Here is a 13,896-nt window from a genome sequence, read left to right as displayed (position 1 = left end):
GAAATAGAATTGAGGTGGTTTTGGGAGCTGGTCCAGAGCTACGGCCCACAGAGCATGAAGGAGGAGGAGGAATAGCTGATGCCATGTTCTTCATCAAGAAACTGCCTCAGGTCAAAAAAAGCGCTAGAAACAGACTGTCCCACTTAATTTAAGTGTCTTTTGTAGCACCAGTACATACGCTTAGGTCAAGGTGAGGTTTGCTGGCAAACCAATTCACTCCAGCTACACACTTAGAAAGTATAACATTAGAGTCATATCATGAGGGATCAATTTCGTACTACACTCAAAACTTAAAAAAGGAACAATTGTTGAAATTACACTGATATGGCTTTCATACTTCCACAACTCAAATACATTCAAACACAAACCAAATACATTTGAAAACTCATGACGCCCATACAGCAGGAAAACCCTGTACGAATGGACATGACGCCAAGTTTTATCTAATTTGTTTTCAGAAACTTGGCCCATATTAAGGAAAAATCTGAATAGATACTTTTTTCCTCTAGATACTTTTTTAAAGAAAGTCTCTGATACCTGATGACAGTTTGTGTAACATTTCAGTATAGTGATGCTGACACTTTTTATTTCTTTGGCTTTTATTTCTTTGATATTATATTATCAGCAAAATACATTTTTTTAAACATATACTTTTAAGATACAAAGTAGACTACAAGTGCACATTCAATACAGTTAAGCACACTTTTTTTTCACAAGAGGGAACTATGTTGGACTTGACAGCAAACCTGCAGCTTGTGAGTAAAAGCACATCAAAACACTGTGTTATTTCTCATGCGAAGATGACAGTCTTAAAGGCACAACAGCCTGCATAATTAAGATAAGAATCATGGAAAATGGTCATAATTGGTAAATAAATGATAACAGAATATTTATTTTAGGCAATTTATCCCTTTAACAGCTGAAAACAATCTGACAACACAGACAGACAGACAGACAGACAGACAGACACACACACACACACACACACACACACACACACACACACACACACACACACACACACACACACACACACACACACACACACACACACACACACACACACACACACACACACACACACACACACTACAGCTATACACACACTGCTGGACCTGACTTAGTGCTGGAGTCTTCCAGATCCCCTTTCTGACTTTGGCAGCTCCCTCCATCTTCCTTGTTTTCATTCTCTCGCTCTGTCACCTCCTCCCTCAGGAGCAATGCCTGTCTGTCTCTCATTTTTTCATAGTTTCTCACCAGAAAAATGCTATGTTCCAAGACGAAACTCCTATCAGGGGAATAAGAGTAATCACATATATATGAACAAACGTAAGAAGTACAAGACAAGGAGAAATGTGAGTGTGCAAGTAAGAGGAGAGCATAAAACAATCCATAAAACATAAAAAAGGAATGTGAGGAAAGGGTAGAAATCGTGTTATTTTTTATCACTGTGTGTTCTTGCCTGTCCTCATAAGACAAGGGCATCATCAGGAGAGGGGAGGGGACATTTTCAGCATCATTGCCTTTCTCCTGCAAATAAAGTCATTCGCAATGTGACCCAACTGACCATGCACTAATTCACAATGATGAAGTCACATTCAGGCATGATGTAATGGAACAGGAGTAATGGAGGAGTGAAGCTTTATCTGAATATACCTGCTGTTCGAATGGGTCGGATTGATTGGGAAGCTTATTATCCATGTCTGTTTCACTGATTTCTTCTCCAACGTCTTCTGTAGTTGGTCTACAGCTGACATTTCTATGATTAAGAAAAAAGATTCAGACAAACAAATTGAAACCAAGTGTAAAAAAACAGCCTAAAAGAAATTCACTCCACTTTAAATTCAACAATAGATGTTTTGCCTGCGAATGTGCTTGTGTATGTGTGTGTGTTTATTTACCTATTAAGGCGGTCAGAAACGCAGTCACGAGTCACACTGTGCTTATGAGGTTTACAGAAACTGTCTTCGGTCTGAGTGTGAGATTTTACATCAAAAGACCCATCTCAAAGAGACAAAGAAGAAAATGTTTACACAATATTCACTGACTCTACAGACTTCTACTATTTTCTTTTACAGAAACCGCTTTTTAAGGACTACAAAAAACGTCTGGAAGGGACTACACAAGCTTCCTCCCAGGTTAGTGATATCACAAACCCTAAAATTTACATTAACCCTGCCCCCGGGAATGTGATTTGTGAAATTTTCAGTGCATGTCTGTGTGAGGTAATTGAAGCCATAGATACTGTATTATATAGAGACTAGATGCCCTATTGGCCGCTGGGCACTGAGAAATACGGCTGCCATCTTAAACCGGCCGTATTCCTAGTTTCCTGGTTCCTAGTAAGAAGGAGCAAGGATCTTTGATATTACTGTACTGAAATCGTGGCCAGCTAGCTAGGCTATATTAACTGACACAATAATGCTATTGTAGAAATAAAACAAGTATTACTGGTGTAACATTGGCCTGCGAATTTTACACAAGTGGCACAGACTGTATTATCAGTGTTGGGCAGTCACTAGTAAGTATACTTGTAGCTTAACTAGTAATTTAGTATTTTGGTGGTAGCTTCACTATTTCGTGTGTGTGTGTGTGTGTGTTGGGACTCGGGCTGCTAAATGTCAAGGGCTGGGAAGAGATGGATGCAGAAGAACGCGGTAGTACAGTGTGTGTGTGTGTGACAGAGAGAGACAAATATAAAAAGCTTCAAAGTAGACTAATATAATATAATCATATATTGTTTATTCAACCTATTAAAATATCTGACTTTACTACCACTATCTCTTTCTGCTTCTCTATCATATTTGGTGTGTGATTTGCAAAATACATAACGTTATCATAGCCTACATCACATATCATAGGGTGACCAGACGTCCCCGGTTTCAGGGAACAGTCCCCGTTTTGTTTTTGAAGACACAACATTAGGTTTTTCAATCAGATTGATAGTCAAAATGTCCCAGTTTTTCCACCTTTTCGGGGATTATGGCCACTTTATATCATATATCAGAATATTCTATTTCTGTTAAGCCCACTATGAATATTAAAATACGCCGAACCATGTGTCCTGTATCATAGCTACCTCTATGACCTTTGCAGAAAAAAACCCAGCGTGAAAATCAATTCGGTATTCAGTGAGGTATGATTAATTAAATGCGCTGACAGCTCATTGCACCTGCTAAGAAGATTACACTGAGTAGAGCGGGTGACCGGTCTAAGATGGCGGCCCCACGGCTCGTCCGCGCCAGTAGGCAGTAGCGGTCGATAGGGCGTCTATCTATATGATGTCTATGATTGAAGCTGCTAAGAGTGAGCTCTTGAAGCTCCGCCCTATGTGCCGGTAGCAGCAGCTCATTTGCATTTAAAGGGACAGACACAAAAACGGTGTGTTTTTGCTCACCCTCAAAAATTAACAATTTTAACATGCTATATAAAAATATCTGTGGGTTATTTTGAGCTAAAACTTCACATAAACACTCTGGGGACATCAAAGACTTATTTTACATCTTGTGAAAAGGGGCATTATACCACCCCTTTAAATATAATATTACACAGTAGTCAGTGACAGCCTTCAAATTTGATTGGCCAAGTGGCGGTTGTTTGTTGATTGTTTTTTTGTGTTTGCAGTGTTACAGAACTATGGAAGCCCATTTCCACCACATAAGAAAAAACAACCCATACTTTTGTAAATCATAATCATGACATAAAAAGTACAAATTATGAGATACTAAGTCATAATTATGAAATAAAAGGTGCATTAATAAGATACTGAGTCATAATTATGACATCAAATAAAAAAATAAGTCAAATTGAGATAAAAGTCAAAATTGACAAAAAAATTTTTTGTCATAATTTGACAAAAAGTTGATATTATGACATGAAATATCACATAAAAGATTTTGAATTCTGACAAGTGGAAATTCTGATGTTAAAATTATGACAAAAGGTAAAAGATTATGAGATAAAAAGTCATACTAATGGGATACAATTCTCTCATAATTTTGACTTTTGATTTAGAGCTTTTGTCATTATGATGACTGTCAGAATATTGCCTTTTTATGCCATAATAATTTTTATGCCATAAATGTTATTTTATTTGTCATAATTTTGACCTGTATAATGACTTCTTATCTACTAATTTTAAATTTGATGCCATACGTTTCTTTTTATCTCATATTAATGAGATTTTTATATTTTACTTTGTATGTCATAATTTCGACTTAAGTCAAAATTATAAAAAATTCATGTCATAATTATGATTTACCACTGCATGATATTTTTTTTCTTATGTGGTACAAATGGGCTTCCATACAGATCAGAGTATTTGAGCGGAAACTGAAAATGTTTAGTTATTCCGCAGAGTAAATTTAGGCCTCCTTACACCTTCATACACAAACAACGACACACACAAATTAGCAGGTAAGCCTACTCACTGGATGGGGCTGTCTTCCGTGGGGTCTTCGACTTTTTAGAACGCTGTATTGGAACAGAGATTGCGTCACAATTATAGTATGACAGTAATGAATAGACAATTTTTAAAAGGACAGTTGACTCAAAAATTACAATTTTCATCATTTACTCATCCTAATGTCATTAGAAACCCTTAAGAACTAATGATCAATGGCATTATCCATGGCATCATTGGTTCTCATGTGTCTTGTTACCAATTTTGAGGCACCATTTTAATGTGCAGATGTGTGTTTAAGATTTCGAGACCTACGGTAAAGGATTTTCAGCAAATAATGACTTAAAGGGGTGGCTGATTATGATTTCACTTTTCTAACTTTAGTTAGTGTGTAATGTTGCAGTTTGAACATAAACAACATCTGCAAAGTTACAACGCTCAAAGTTTAAACAAAGAGTATAGATGTACCAAGAGGCGAAACTCAATAGAACGTTCCATTGCAACAAACGCGCCCATGCGCAGAGCAGCAGCTCCGCCATTTTGGACTGAACGCAACACAGCTGTCAAAGAATTGAACGATGCCGGTTCCAATTCAAAAAAGGCTAATGGAACTAAGTAGTTTCTAGTTTTTCTCTATAGCCTAAACTAAAATAATGTACAACAAAATAATGCTTATGGATCGGTTTATAATTAAACAATTTCGTCATAGAGCATGACGCTGTCAAATAGGCTATTTATTTACCCCAATAACTTTTGGAGATAACTCCCGTTTTCATACACAGCACAATTTTACAACACCAGTAACAACAGCCCATGTTCCTCATGAAATGATTAACAACTTCATTGAAAAAGCCAAAACACAATGAACAGTGAGTAGGTGAAAGGGACAACACATTAGTCAAGAGAGAATATTTAATAGTAATAGAAGATCGTCACAAAATGAACAGAAATAAAATTGGTGATGGTAAGTAGATCACATCATTTCTGCCTGTATTAAATTACACACAACAAATCAAACATTGTGCAAGTAAAGTGCACACAATTACATTACTACAAATAGAATGGCAATATATTAGCTGTTCTAACGTTATATGTTTTAGTCTTTAGCTTTATTATAATTTAATTCATCTTGACTGATAAAAACTTTGTACAACATGTTACATTTGATACAGAAAGAGAGAGTTAATGTACAGATGACTTAGCTTTCTGTTTGGTCTGTGAGAGTTGTCGATTTTGGGTCAGTAATATATGATGGATTCTGACTCTATTGAATAGTTTCACCATGTAAACAAGAGTGTTTTTGCACTTTTCCTTGTCACACACAACTTCCCTGCACTCACTGTTGTACATCCATGCCGCTATTAACGTATGGAGACGTACGTACGCTGCTCACTTTAACGTTAATAAAAACCTTTTCTACTTTACCTCTCTGGATCTTTGGGGAATCTATGAAATGCTAGTTGATTGGTTGTACACTGGTAGTTGTTGCAGTTGATGGCAGAACACTATTTTCTTTGTTTCCAATTATTTCCAGACATTATGCTGTATAGTTGTGCTAACGGTAAAACCGTTGGTTCAGTCCAAAATAGCGTCAGCAGCGCCATGTAGCGATTGTTACCAAAACTGCAACAGAGTTTCGCCTCTTGTTACTACTATACTCTTTGGTTTAAAGCAAAGGAAGATATTTGCTTTTAAAGAAATCGTTTTTTAAGGACAACAACAAATGGCTGGTAGGGACTACACGACATTCCTCCCGGGTTAGTGACATCACTAACCCTAAAATTTATATAAACCCCACCCCCGGGGAACACGCAGTCCATGTTGAGAAGAGGAAGAGTTGTTGTAGTCGAGCACATTTGTGAGTCTGCTCAAGCTGTCGCATCCGCCTTTTCACATGCAATACAGTACATAACACAAGTGCAATAAAATTCCACTCTGTAGGCATCTTACAACAGTTTCCACAAGAGCGATTTTATAGATTATCATGACAGAATATGCTGATTGAAGATAGTTCAATCCACATCAGCAACATAAATTCATTAACTAACCATTCAGAAACGTCCTGTTGCATTCTACATGTTGTCACTTCTTCTTGAGTCTCTCCATCTTTGTTCGACTCCAGTTTAAACATAAAAGGCAGAACAGTTTCTGATATTTTAGTGCTTGTCTGTGTGAGGTAATCGGAGCTGCTAACACACACAAGCTCTTGAAGCTCCGCCCTCTGTGCCGGGAGCAGCAGCTCATTTGCATTTAAAGGGACACACACAAAAAGGACGCGTTTTTACTAACCCTCAGAAAGGGACAATTGTAACATGCTGTTCAAAATTATCTGTGGGGTATTTTGAGCTAAAACTTCACATAAACCCTGGGGACAACAGAGATTTATTTTACATATTGTAAAAAGGGTCATTATACCACCCCTTTAAAGTTCCTCAAACAAAGCTATTGACTGGCTTGAAACGTAGAGCACAGGTGATATAGGGTTTTGTCGATTTAGTCTAAATAAGGTCTAATTACGAGAAAGAGAAGTTTGACAAAATTCCCTCCTTTTCTGTTCCAGAATAAAGACATACGGGTTTGCAATGACATAAGGGCTAACAAAGGATGACAGACCATTCATGTTTTATGTTTTTCAAACTAATAAATAAAAAAATACCTTTTTGTGTGCACAGAGTTGATATATGTCATAGGGCAACTGAAAGTCAATCCGTTTCAACCTCAGATACTTTCCTGTTACACACACACACACACACACACACACACACACACACACACACACACACACACACACACACACACACACACACACACACACACACACACACACACACACACACACACACACACACACGCAGGGGTTATGAATGTATAATTGAGATTCAGTCACCACAGTAATGTTTTTCTCTGTCTTTATCGTTCTCTCTCTCTTTCTTCTTACACTATTCTGACAGGTGTAAGAATGAAGTTCACAATAACATATGACATATATTTTGAATTATAATATAGAATGGTTGAAAATCACTGAGGAGATTGTTCAAAAGTTTGGGGTTGGTAAAATTTTTTCACCAAGGCTGCATTTATTTGATCTAAAATACAGTAAAAATAGTAATATTGTTGAAATATTATTACAACTTAAAATAAGTGTTTTCTATTTTAATATATTTTAAAAAATTAAAGTGATTTAAGTGATGGCTAAACTGAATTTTCAGCATCATTACTAGATTATTAGATATTATTCTAATATGCTGATTTGGAACTCAAGAAACATTATCATTAATGTTGAAAAAAAGTTGTGATGCATAATTATTTTCTGAAAACAATGATAATTTTATTTTAGCAATCTTTGATGACAATAATGTGCATTTTAATATTTTGAAAATATGTTTGTAATTTTAATAATAATTTATTTTAAATGGTTTACATTACACAAAAAACGTTCAACTCAAGAGTACATGCATGGGCCCTTAATTCATGAATCGTATTATGACAACGGCTTGGCCCATTAATAATAATTAGGTAATGTACCGTCAAACCAAAAATTAATCAAACACCCGATATCATTTTTGATATTTTTTTTACTAGGACACTAGCAGGACACTATAGCAGGACACTATAGTTCATTTATGTAAGTGAGTATAACAAAATAAAGTAAACTGTGACATATCATACCCAAAAATTATTCAGACACTTTGACCTGACCATGTTTTGCTTAAGTGTTTTTTTCTTTAATTGCTAATGCGACCTTTTTAGTGAAATATCAACTGATTTGATAAGTTCTTGTCATATTTTATTACCATTTTCTAAACTATAGCAAATAAACTGTGATACTGTGAGAAATGTTGAAGGTGTCTGAATAAATTTTGGTTTGATTGTAAATGGAAGGTTGTCTAGAAATATTAGTGCAACTTATAGGTACATAATGTAACTTTTTTGTACAAAATTAACAAAATGTAAAGAATTTCTTCCAAAACATGTTTTTGACTTACCCTAATTCACATTTGTAAGCCTATAATGTTTATATTTTAGACCTTGCAGGATGGTTTTAGCAACATATTGTGTACATACAACACTTGCCCGTGTGTCTCCTCATATCTGTAAATAGAGAAAAGTTGCTCCAGCTACTTTGAAGCGTGTATGTTTTGGGAGTGGCATAAGCTAGTTTTTACAATGAGTGAGAAAGCATGACGTCTCTAACCTTTTTTTAACATCTTAACCGCCAGAGGGCCAAAAGTTACATAGTGTAGCTTTAATTATTATTCATTCAACCAGGCTGCCAGTGGCCCATTAAGTGGCATTTCATAACTTGTGTGCCTGAACCAAGAACTCTTGATTCTTTCATTCAATTCAAATTAAGTTTGGACTTGATACAAGCTCATAATAGACTGACAGAGATCATTTCTAACTTTCAGTTCAACTTTCATAGTGACCTCCAAATGACCCCATAAAACTCACACACATACACAAACTTACCTACGTGTATAGGTGCAGGAAGCAGGCCGTACTCATGTTCTTCGGGGTCATACTCAAGGCAGTCTGTGTGAACTGAAGAGGAAAGACTCATGGGGCTGTGCAGAATAAACAAACAGACAGACGATTTGTCAAGCTCTTTGTGGAGAGCTCGCTAAATAAAGGCTGCATTTAAACAAATACTCTTAAGACTTGTTTATAAATACATGAGTCTTCACTTACTTCTCGCTTTTATACACATTTGAGTAAAGCCCTGCCAACTCGTAATTCTTTTCAGGTGGCACAGCAGAGCTCTTCTCTGATTGGCTGTTTAGTGACTCTGATGGGTTCTGGGAAGGTGAGGATGTGTCAGTGTGCGAATGTGAGTGCTCTTGGCTCAGAGCTACATCTTTTCCTTCATCTACCTGCCCTTTGTTGCTTCTAGCTTCATCTCTTTTTTTCCTTCTTTTCCTTTTCTCATGTTGAGGCATGGCATCAATCGCGTTGAGCACTGTGTACTCGTCTCTTTCACCTTTCTTCCGTTTTGCAGGACTCTCTGTCACTTCGTGATGTAAAGGTGTGTCCAGTATAGGTGGAAAAAAACATGGTGCAGGGTTTTTCCTTGGTCGACCTGGTCCCCTCCTCTTCACCTCGCTTCCTGTGATCTCTTGACCTTTGGGAATCTTTTTCCTGAGAGGCTTTTTGGCATGTTTCAATGTACACTTGTTCTGTGTTGTGTTTTTAGAATTATTTAAATGAGACAGGATGTTTTTGGTAGCAGAATAAGAGGAAAAAAGCCTGATATTACTGGTCTGAAAGTGTGTTTTGCTGGCTCTTTTCTCTCTTCCTCCTCCCTCTTGTCCTTCATTAAGAGATGGACTAGCATGTGGATAGTGCTCACTGAAGAGTGAACCGCCAGGCTGGAAGCTCTCTGAAAGAAAAGAGTAAAGATGTGAAATTTACTAATGAATTGCATCCACTGATGTCGTCTTTAAATAGCACACTCTGGTGAAACGCAGACAAAGTAATACCCAAATGGCCAAAAAGGCTGTGCTGAGCTTAACTTCCATGATGCAGTTCCCCATGATTGCAGGTTAGTTCTGAGTGCCAAGTTGTGAAGGATGCAGCACACAACAATCTGGCATATAGATTGTAGTGTGCTGCACAGTATCACCCCCCTTCTGTGATTCTGGTACCTGAATTGGCTCTTTAATGCTGGCAGAAATTCATGAATAAATCAAAATATACAATTAGCTTCTTTTAATTTGAAAGGAGATGTCTGTGCTGAAAAAAATAAAATAAAATAAACACAATAAGTGTCTGGTCAAAATGAAATGTGGGTGGCAAGTGAATAAAGGCCTCTTCACACTATAAAGAGAGCTACTGTATAACGGTAAGGTTTATTATGAGCGTGTGCTGCAGTAATGTTGCCAGCCACTTTAAATGGTCATTTTCTTTAAAGTTGGGTGGATTCTGATTGACTGTCAATATTTGTTTCGTTCATCGGCTAGAATTTTTTTTCCAAAAGTGATCCCAACCATATTGTTTCTCTGTCATTATTATAGCTGTAGTGTGGACTAGAATATTAGAATAACTAGTTATAGTTATAGTCATCAACATTGTCCTTGGTACTTTATAGTTACAGTTAACATCCAGTCTCACTTAATTACCACTAATGTTTTTTTCATAAGATATTCTTTTACTATTGGGCAAATGGAAATATCTTATGAGCAACTTATGCTCGAGTCTTACAGTGTGCGCATAAAGATACACATATTAAGATATATAAAACTGTAACCAGACATTAGAAAAAAAAACAAAATAACAATCTGAATACGATGTTCATCTTTATTTTTTCATTTTGTAAATGTCAAGGGTCATGAAGTGTATAGGCCACAACCACAATTTGGGAGGTAAATTGATATTTCCATTGCAATACCATGCAAGAAAGTTTGAAAAACCTTGGACATTGTCTTAGCACAGCCTACACAGGAACTGTAATTACAACTATGCCACAATGATCACAATTACAGTGAGGGAATGAAAGGAAGTAAAGTTTCTTTTCTGTTCCTGAAGATGACAGAGTCATCATGAATTTTCATTCTATTTAAATCAATACTGAAACACTGCGAACCTGTGAGACGGCATGGTTTAGATAAGCACTATTGCTCATGAAAGAGTTGATGTTTTTGAGAACTACTGTAATCCTGACCGTGGGAATTATACTGCCAGTATTTACTCCTTTAATGCAAATTCCTCTACTCTCCTCTACCAGTACAACTAGTTTAGATACAACTCTGAATCAACTTCACAAAGCTCCACTGGAGTGCATTCCACAGCGAGCCATACCCTGTGTCCCCAGCACAGCGATTGTGAGATGAAGACAGGGTGTGTGCTTGAACAGACTTTACTAGAGTGATAAAATAACACATTTGACAGCATATAAAGACACGCAGTGAGGATAAAGGCTGCATAACATCACATTCCTGTTATCTCTCTAAAACCTCTCTGAGAGATGGAAAATAAGGAATAAAGTGAGAGAGAGAAAGAGAAAGAGGTGGAGGGGAAAAAATGGCCTACTGTATGTACTTGTTTTCTCAACCATCTACAAAGAAGCTATTTCTAGTCTCTGGATGACAGCCAAACCTAGATAAAAAATAAAATAAAACTCCACCTCTGAATGAAAGTGTGAGGACACATTAACATCTGATATACCAGATATACTCAGAATTAATAACATTTTTAGGCAGAGTAAAAACACAAGAGTGCCATTTTTAGGGCACATCTGGCTCTGATTACAAAAAGTGTTACTGCCATATATTCGCTTTCGCTTACAAAAACATTCCTTCCTTTCCCCTATTTTTTATGTCAATCATTTTTCACATTTCACTTGTAGATTTCCATTCTCAGATTTCATCCTTTCCACTAGCATCACCAAATTTCCTTACCGCTGCTGAATGCCTGCTCTTTCTCTTTCACCCTTTCCAAATCAAACAGACTGTTTTGGCCACAGGCTGACAGAAAGTCTATGGCAGAGTCTTAAATGGAAATTCTTTGGCAGGAACATGACAGAATAAGCATATAATTCAAAATGGTTAAATGTATAGCAGAAATCTGGATGGTTCCCTTTTACAGAAATACTCAAATGTAAAGTATTAAGATCAAAGCGTGTGTTTACATAAAAATAAGCACTTTCATACTTCACTGAAATGTAAAAGCAATTTTGATTCCCTATTTGAATCAGCATGACAGAAAAAGAACCAATGCTGCTTAGACTAAGAAAATCCCTGTAGTACCTTAGTTTAAGCATTTATATCCACAAAATCACTGTTTTGATTTTGTGCGCAACAACAGTAAATCGTTTCTAATGAGGGATTTCATTACAGAAAACCCAAACCTTAAAGCTAAGATTATTATTGCAGAAATGTTAACACTACTCTTTTATTTCCTTGCAAGAACTGGTATTTCATCAAGGAAAAAAAGCATATTCTATTTGTTTAGAAAAAGGTATCATTGCCGGAGTGGCATGTGGTGGACTTTTGAAATGAGAAGGAAAATCCCCCTATCTGGGTTTGGGTTTTTAATTCATGTTCCAGATTCCTTTTCCATTGATGACTTCGGTGTAATAGGCATATAAACTTAAGTAAACTAATCAGTAACATAATATATGTTACTCACAGACTATCATTTCAAGTTCATTTTGATTCAGCCCGTGACTGAAAGTGGAGATGTCCAAGTAAATGAGATGTGAACTTAGTCATTAGTGAGTTTGACACATTAGTTTGATTCACAGACTGGATGCGAACATGATAGGCAGGGCACTATCACATAGAAAGGGCAATTAAAGGCAGGGTTGGAGATTTGTTCCAGAAACATTTCTTTGTTATGCTGGTTGAAAGTCTCTTCACATCCTGATAGCAATCACTAAGTCAAGTGGTCTAAATATATATATATATATATATATATATATATATATATATATATTGTCTGTGGAAGGCGTAGGACCATAAAATGTTCGTCAAATCATTCTGAGGGCAACGATACAATGTCCTACCTGCCTGTCAACATTTGTATTTCCATACCTTTGCGCACCCTGCGCGCACAGACATCACACATCATCAGCACATTTCATGCTATGCAGACTTAGACAGATGTCAGTCGCCAAGTACACAACAAGATAGCAGCCACCTTTTACAGGTCCTCCTAAACCAAAAACAACAAGCATATGCTACATTCACAGCATAACTACTGTAATTGTGAAGAGATGAAAACCCGTGACGTTATACTCTGAGCAGTTTGTGACTCGAATTTATGGGTTTCAATGGCAATACTATCAACACCAAAATTAATCTGCAGCAGTCAGGTGATACAGGTCAGGGCTCTTTAAGTTGTTTGTTCATTATCATTGTAATGATATGTGCTTTGAGACGTGAGGTAGTTTAATGCCGTCTCTCGTTACGCTTTTCTTTGCTCCCTGCTGTACCTGTTCATGTGTTTTGGAGGAAGCATGGTTTTGGGGATGCTCTGAAGGGAGAATGGGATCTTATGCTTTTAAAGCAAGCTCACTAATGCTAGCCTCTCCGAAAATTGCCTACCCTAGCTTTAACAAATCATAGCGATGAAGTGTGGCAAGCAGGGCAGTCACCTGCGCACCACACCGGAGTCGAGTCTCACGGAGGAGCTCCGTGGGAGGAGCTAGGCAGGAAAGCAAAAGGAGTCAGGCACGGACCCAGACCACAGCCAGGACGAAGGCCTATGGCAAAGGAGGGAGGAGACATGGAGCACAATTGCCAGGTTTAAACCAGGGGGATGACAGACAGACACAGAGTAGATTGGAGGTGGAGACCCAAGCAAAGCCGAAGAGCCAATGAGACCGGGGGCACTGATGGATCTGGAGATCAAGGGCAGAGCCACAGCAACTAGGGTCTGAGGTGAAACCAGAGGACTAAAGCGGAGCCTGTGGGACTGAGGACTAGGGCTGTCGTGATAACCGCAATATAGAGGGAATGCATTAACGTCACTTTCTCGCCGGAACACGCCCCCTCAGC

The 13,896-nt window shown here is 37.4% G+C and overlaps 1 protein-coding gene across 12 annotated transcripts in view; it reads right to left on the bottom strand.

Annotated features, from left to right (window-relative positions):
• The window catches only part of LOC143718342 (histone-lysine N-methyltransferase ASH1L-like), a 34,280-nt gene that overhangs the window by 6,399 nt on the left and 13,985 nt on the right, over nt 1-13,896 (bottom strand). The window contains exons 4-12 of one of the 12 annotated variants that reach the window (XM_077209438.1): nt 9,274-9,779; nt 9,092-9,198; nt 8,873-8,967; nt 7,059-7,132; nt 4,431-4,473; nt 1,902-2,004; nt 1,657-1,759; nt 1,463-1,530; nt 1,116-1,288 (exon numbers count right to left, since the gene is read on the bottom strand). In XM_077209438.1, coding sequence (XP_077065553.1) covers nt 1,116-1,288; nt 1,463-1,530; nt 1,657-1,759; nt 1,902-2,004; nt 4,431-4,473; nt 7,059-7,132; nt 8,873-8,967; nt 9,092-9,198; nt 9,274-9,779 — 1,272 coding nt within the window. Of the gene's footprint in view, nt 1-1,115; nt 1,289-1,462; nt 1,531-1,656; nt 1,760-1,901; nt 2,005-4,430; nt 4,474-7,058; nt 7,133-8,872; nt 8,968-9,091; nt 9,780-13,896 lie in introns of those variants that run through there. The other 11 variants (XM_077209430.1, XM_077209447.1, XM_077209471.1 and 8 more) reach the window with 11 other exon arrangements.

Source organism: Siphateles boraxobius, unplaced genomic scaffold, assembly GCF_051911475.1.
Source record: "Siphateles boraxobius isolate OS27281-9 unplaced genomic scaffold, OSU_SipBor_1 12, whole genome shotgun sequence".
Classification (NCBI taxonomy): Eukaryota; Metazoa; Chordata; class Actinopteri; order Cypriniformes; family Leuciscidae; genus Siphateles; species Siphateles boraxobius.
This window is presented reverse-complemented; position numbering and strand designations above follow the sequence as displayed.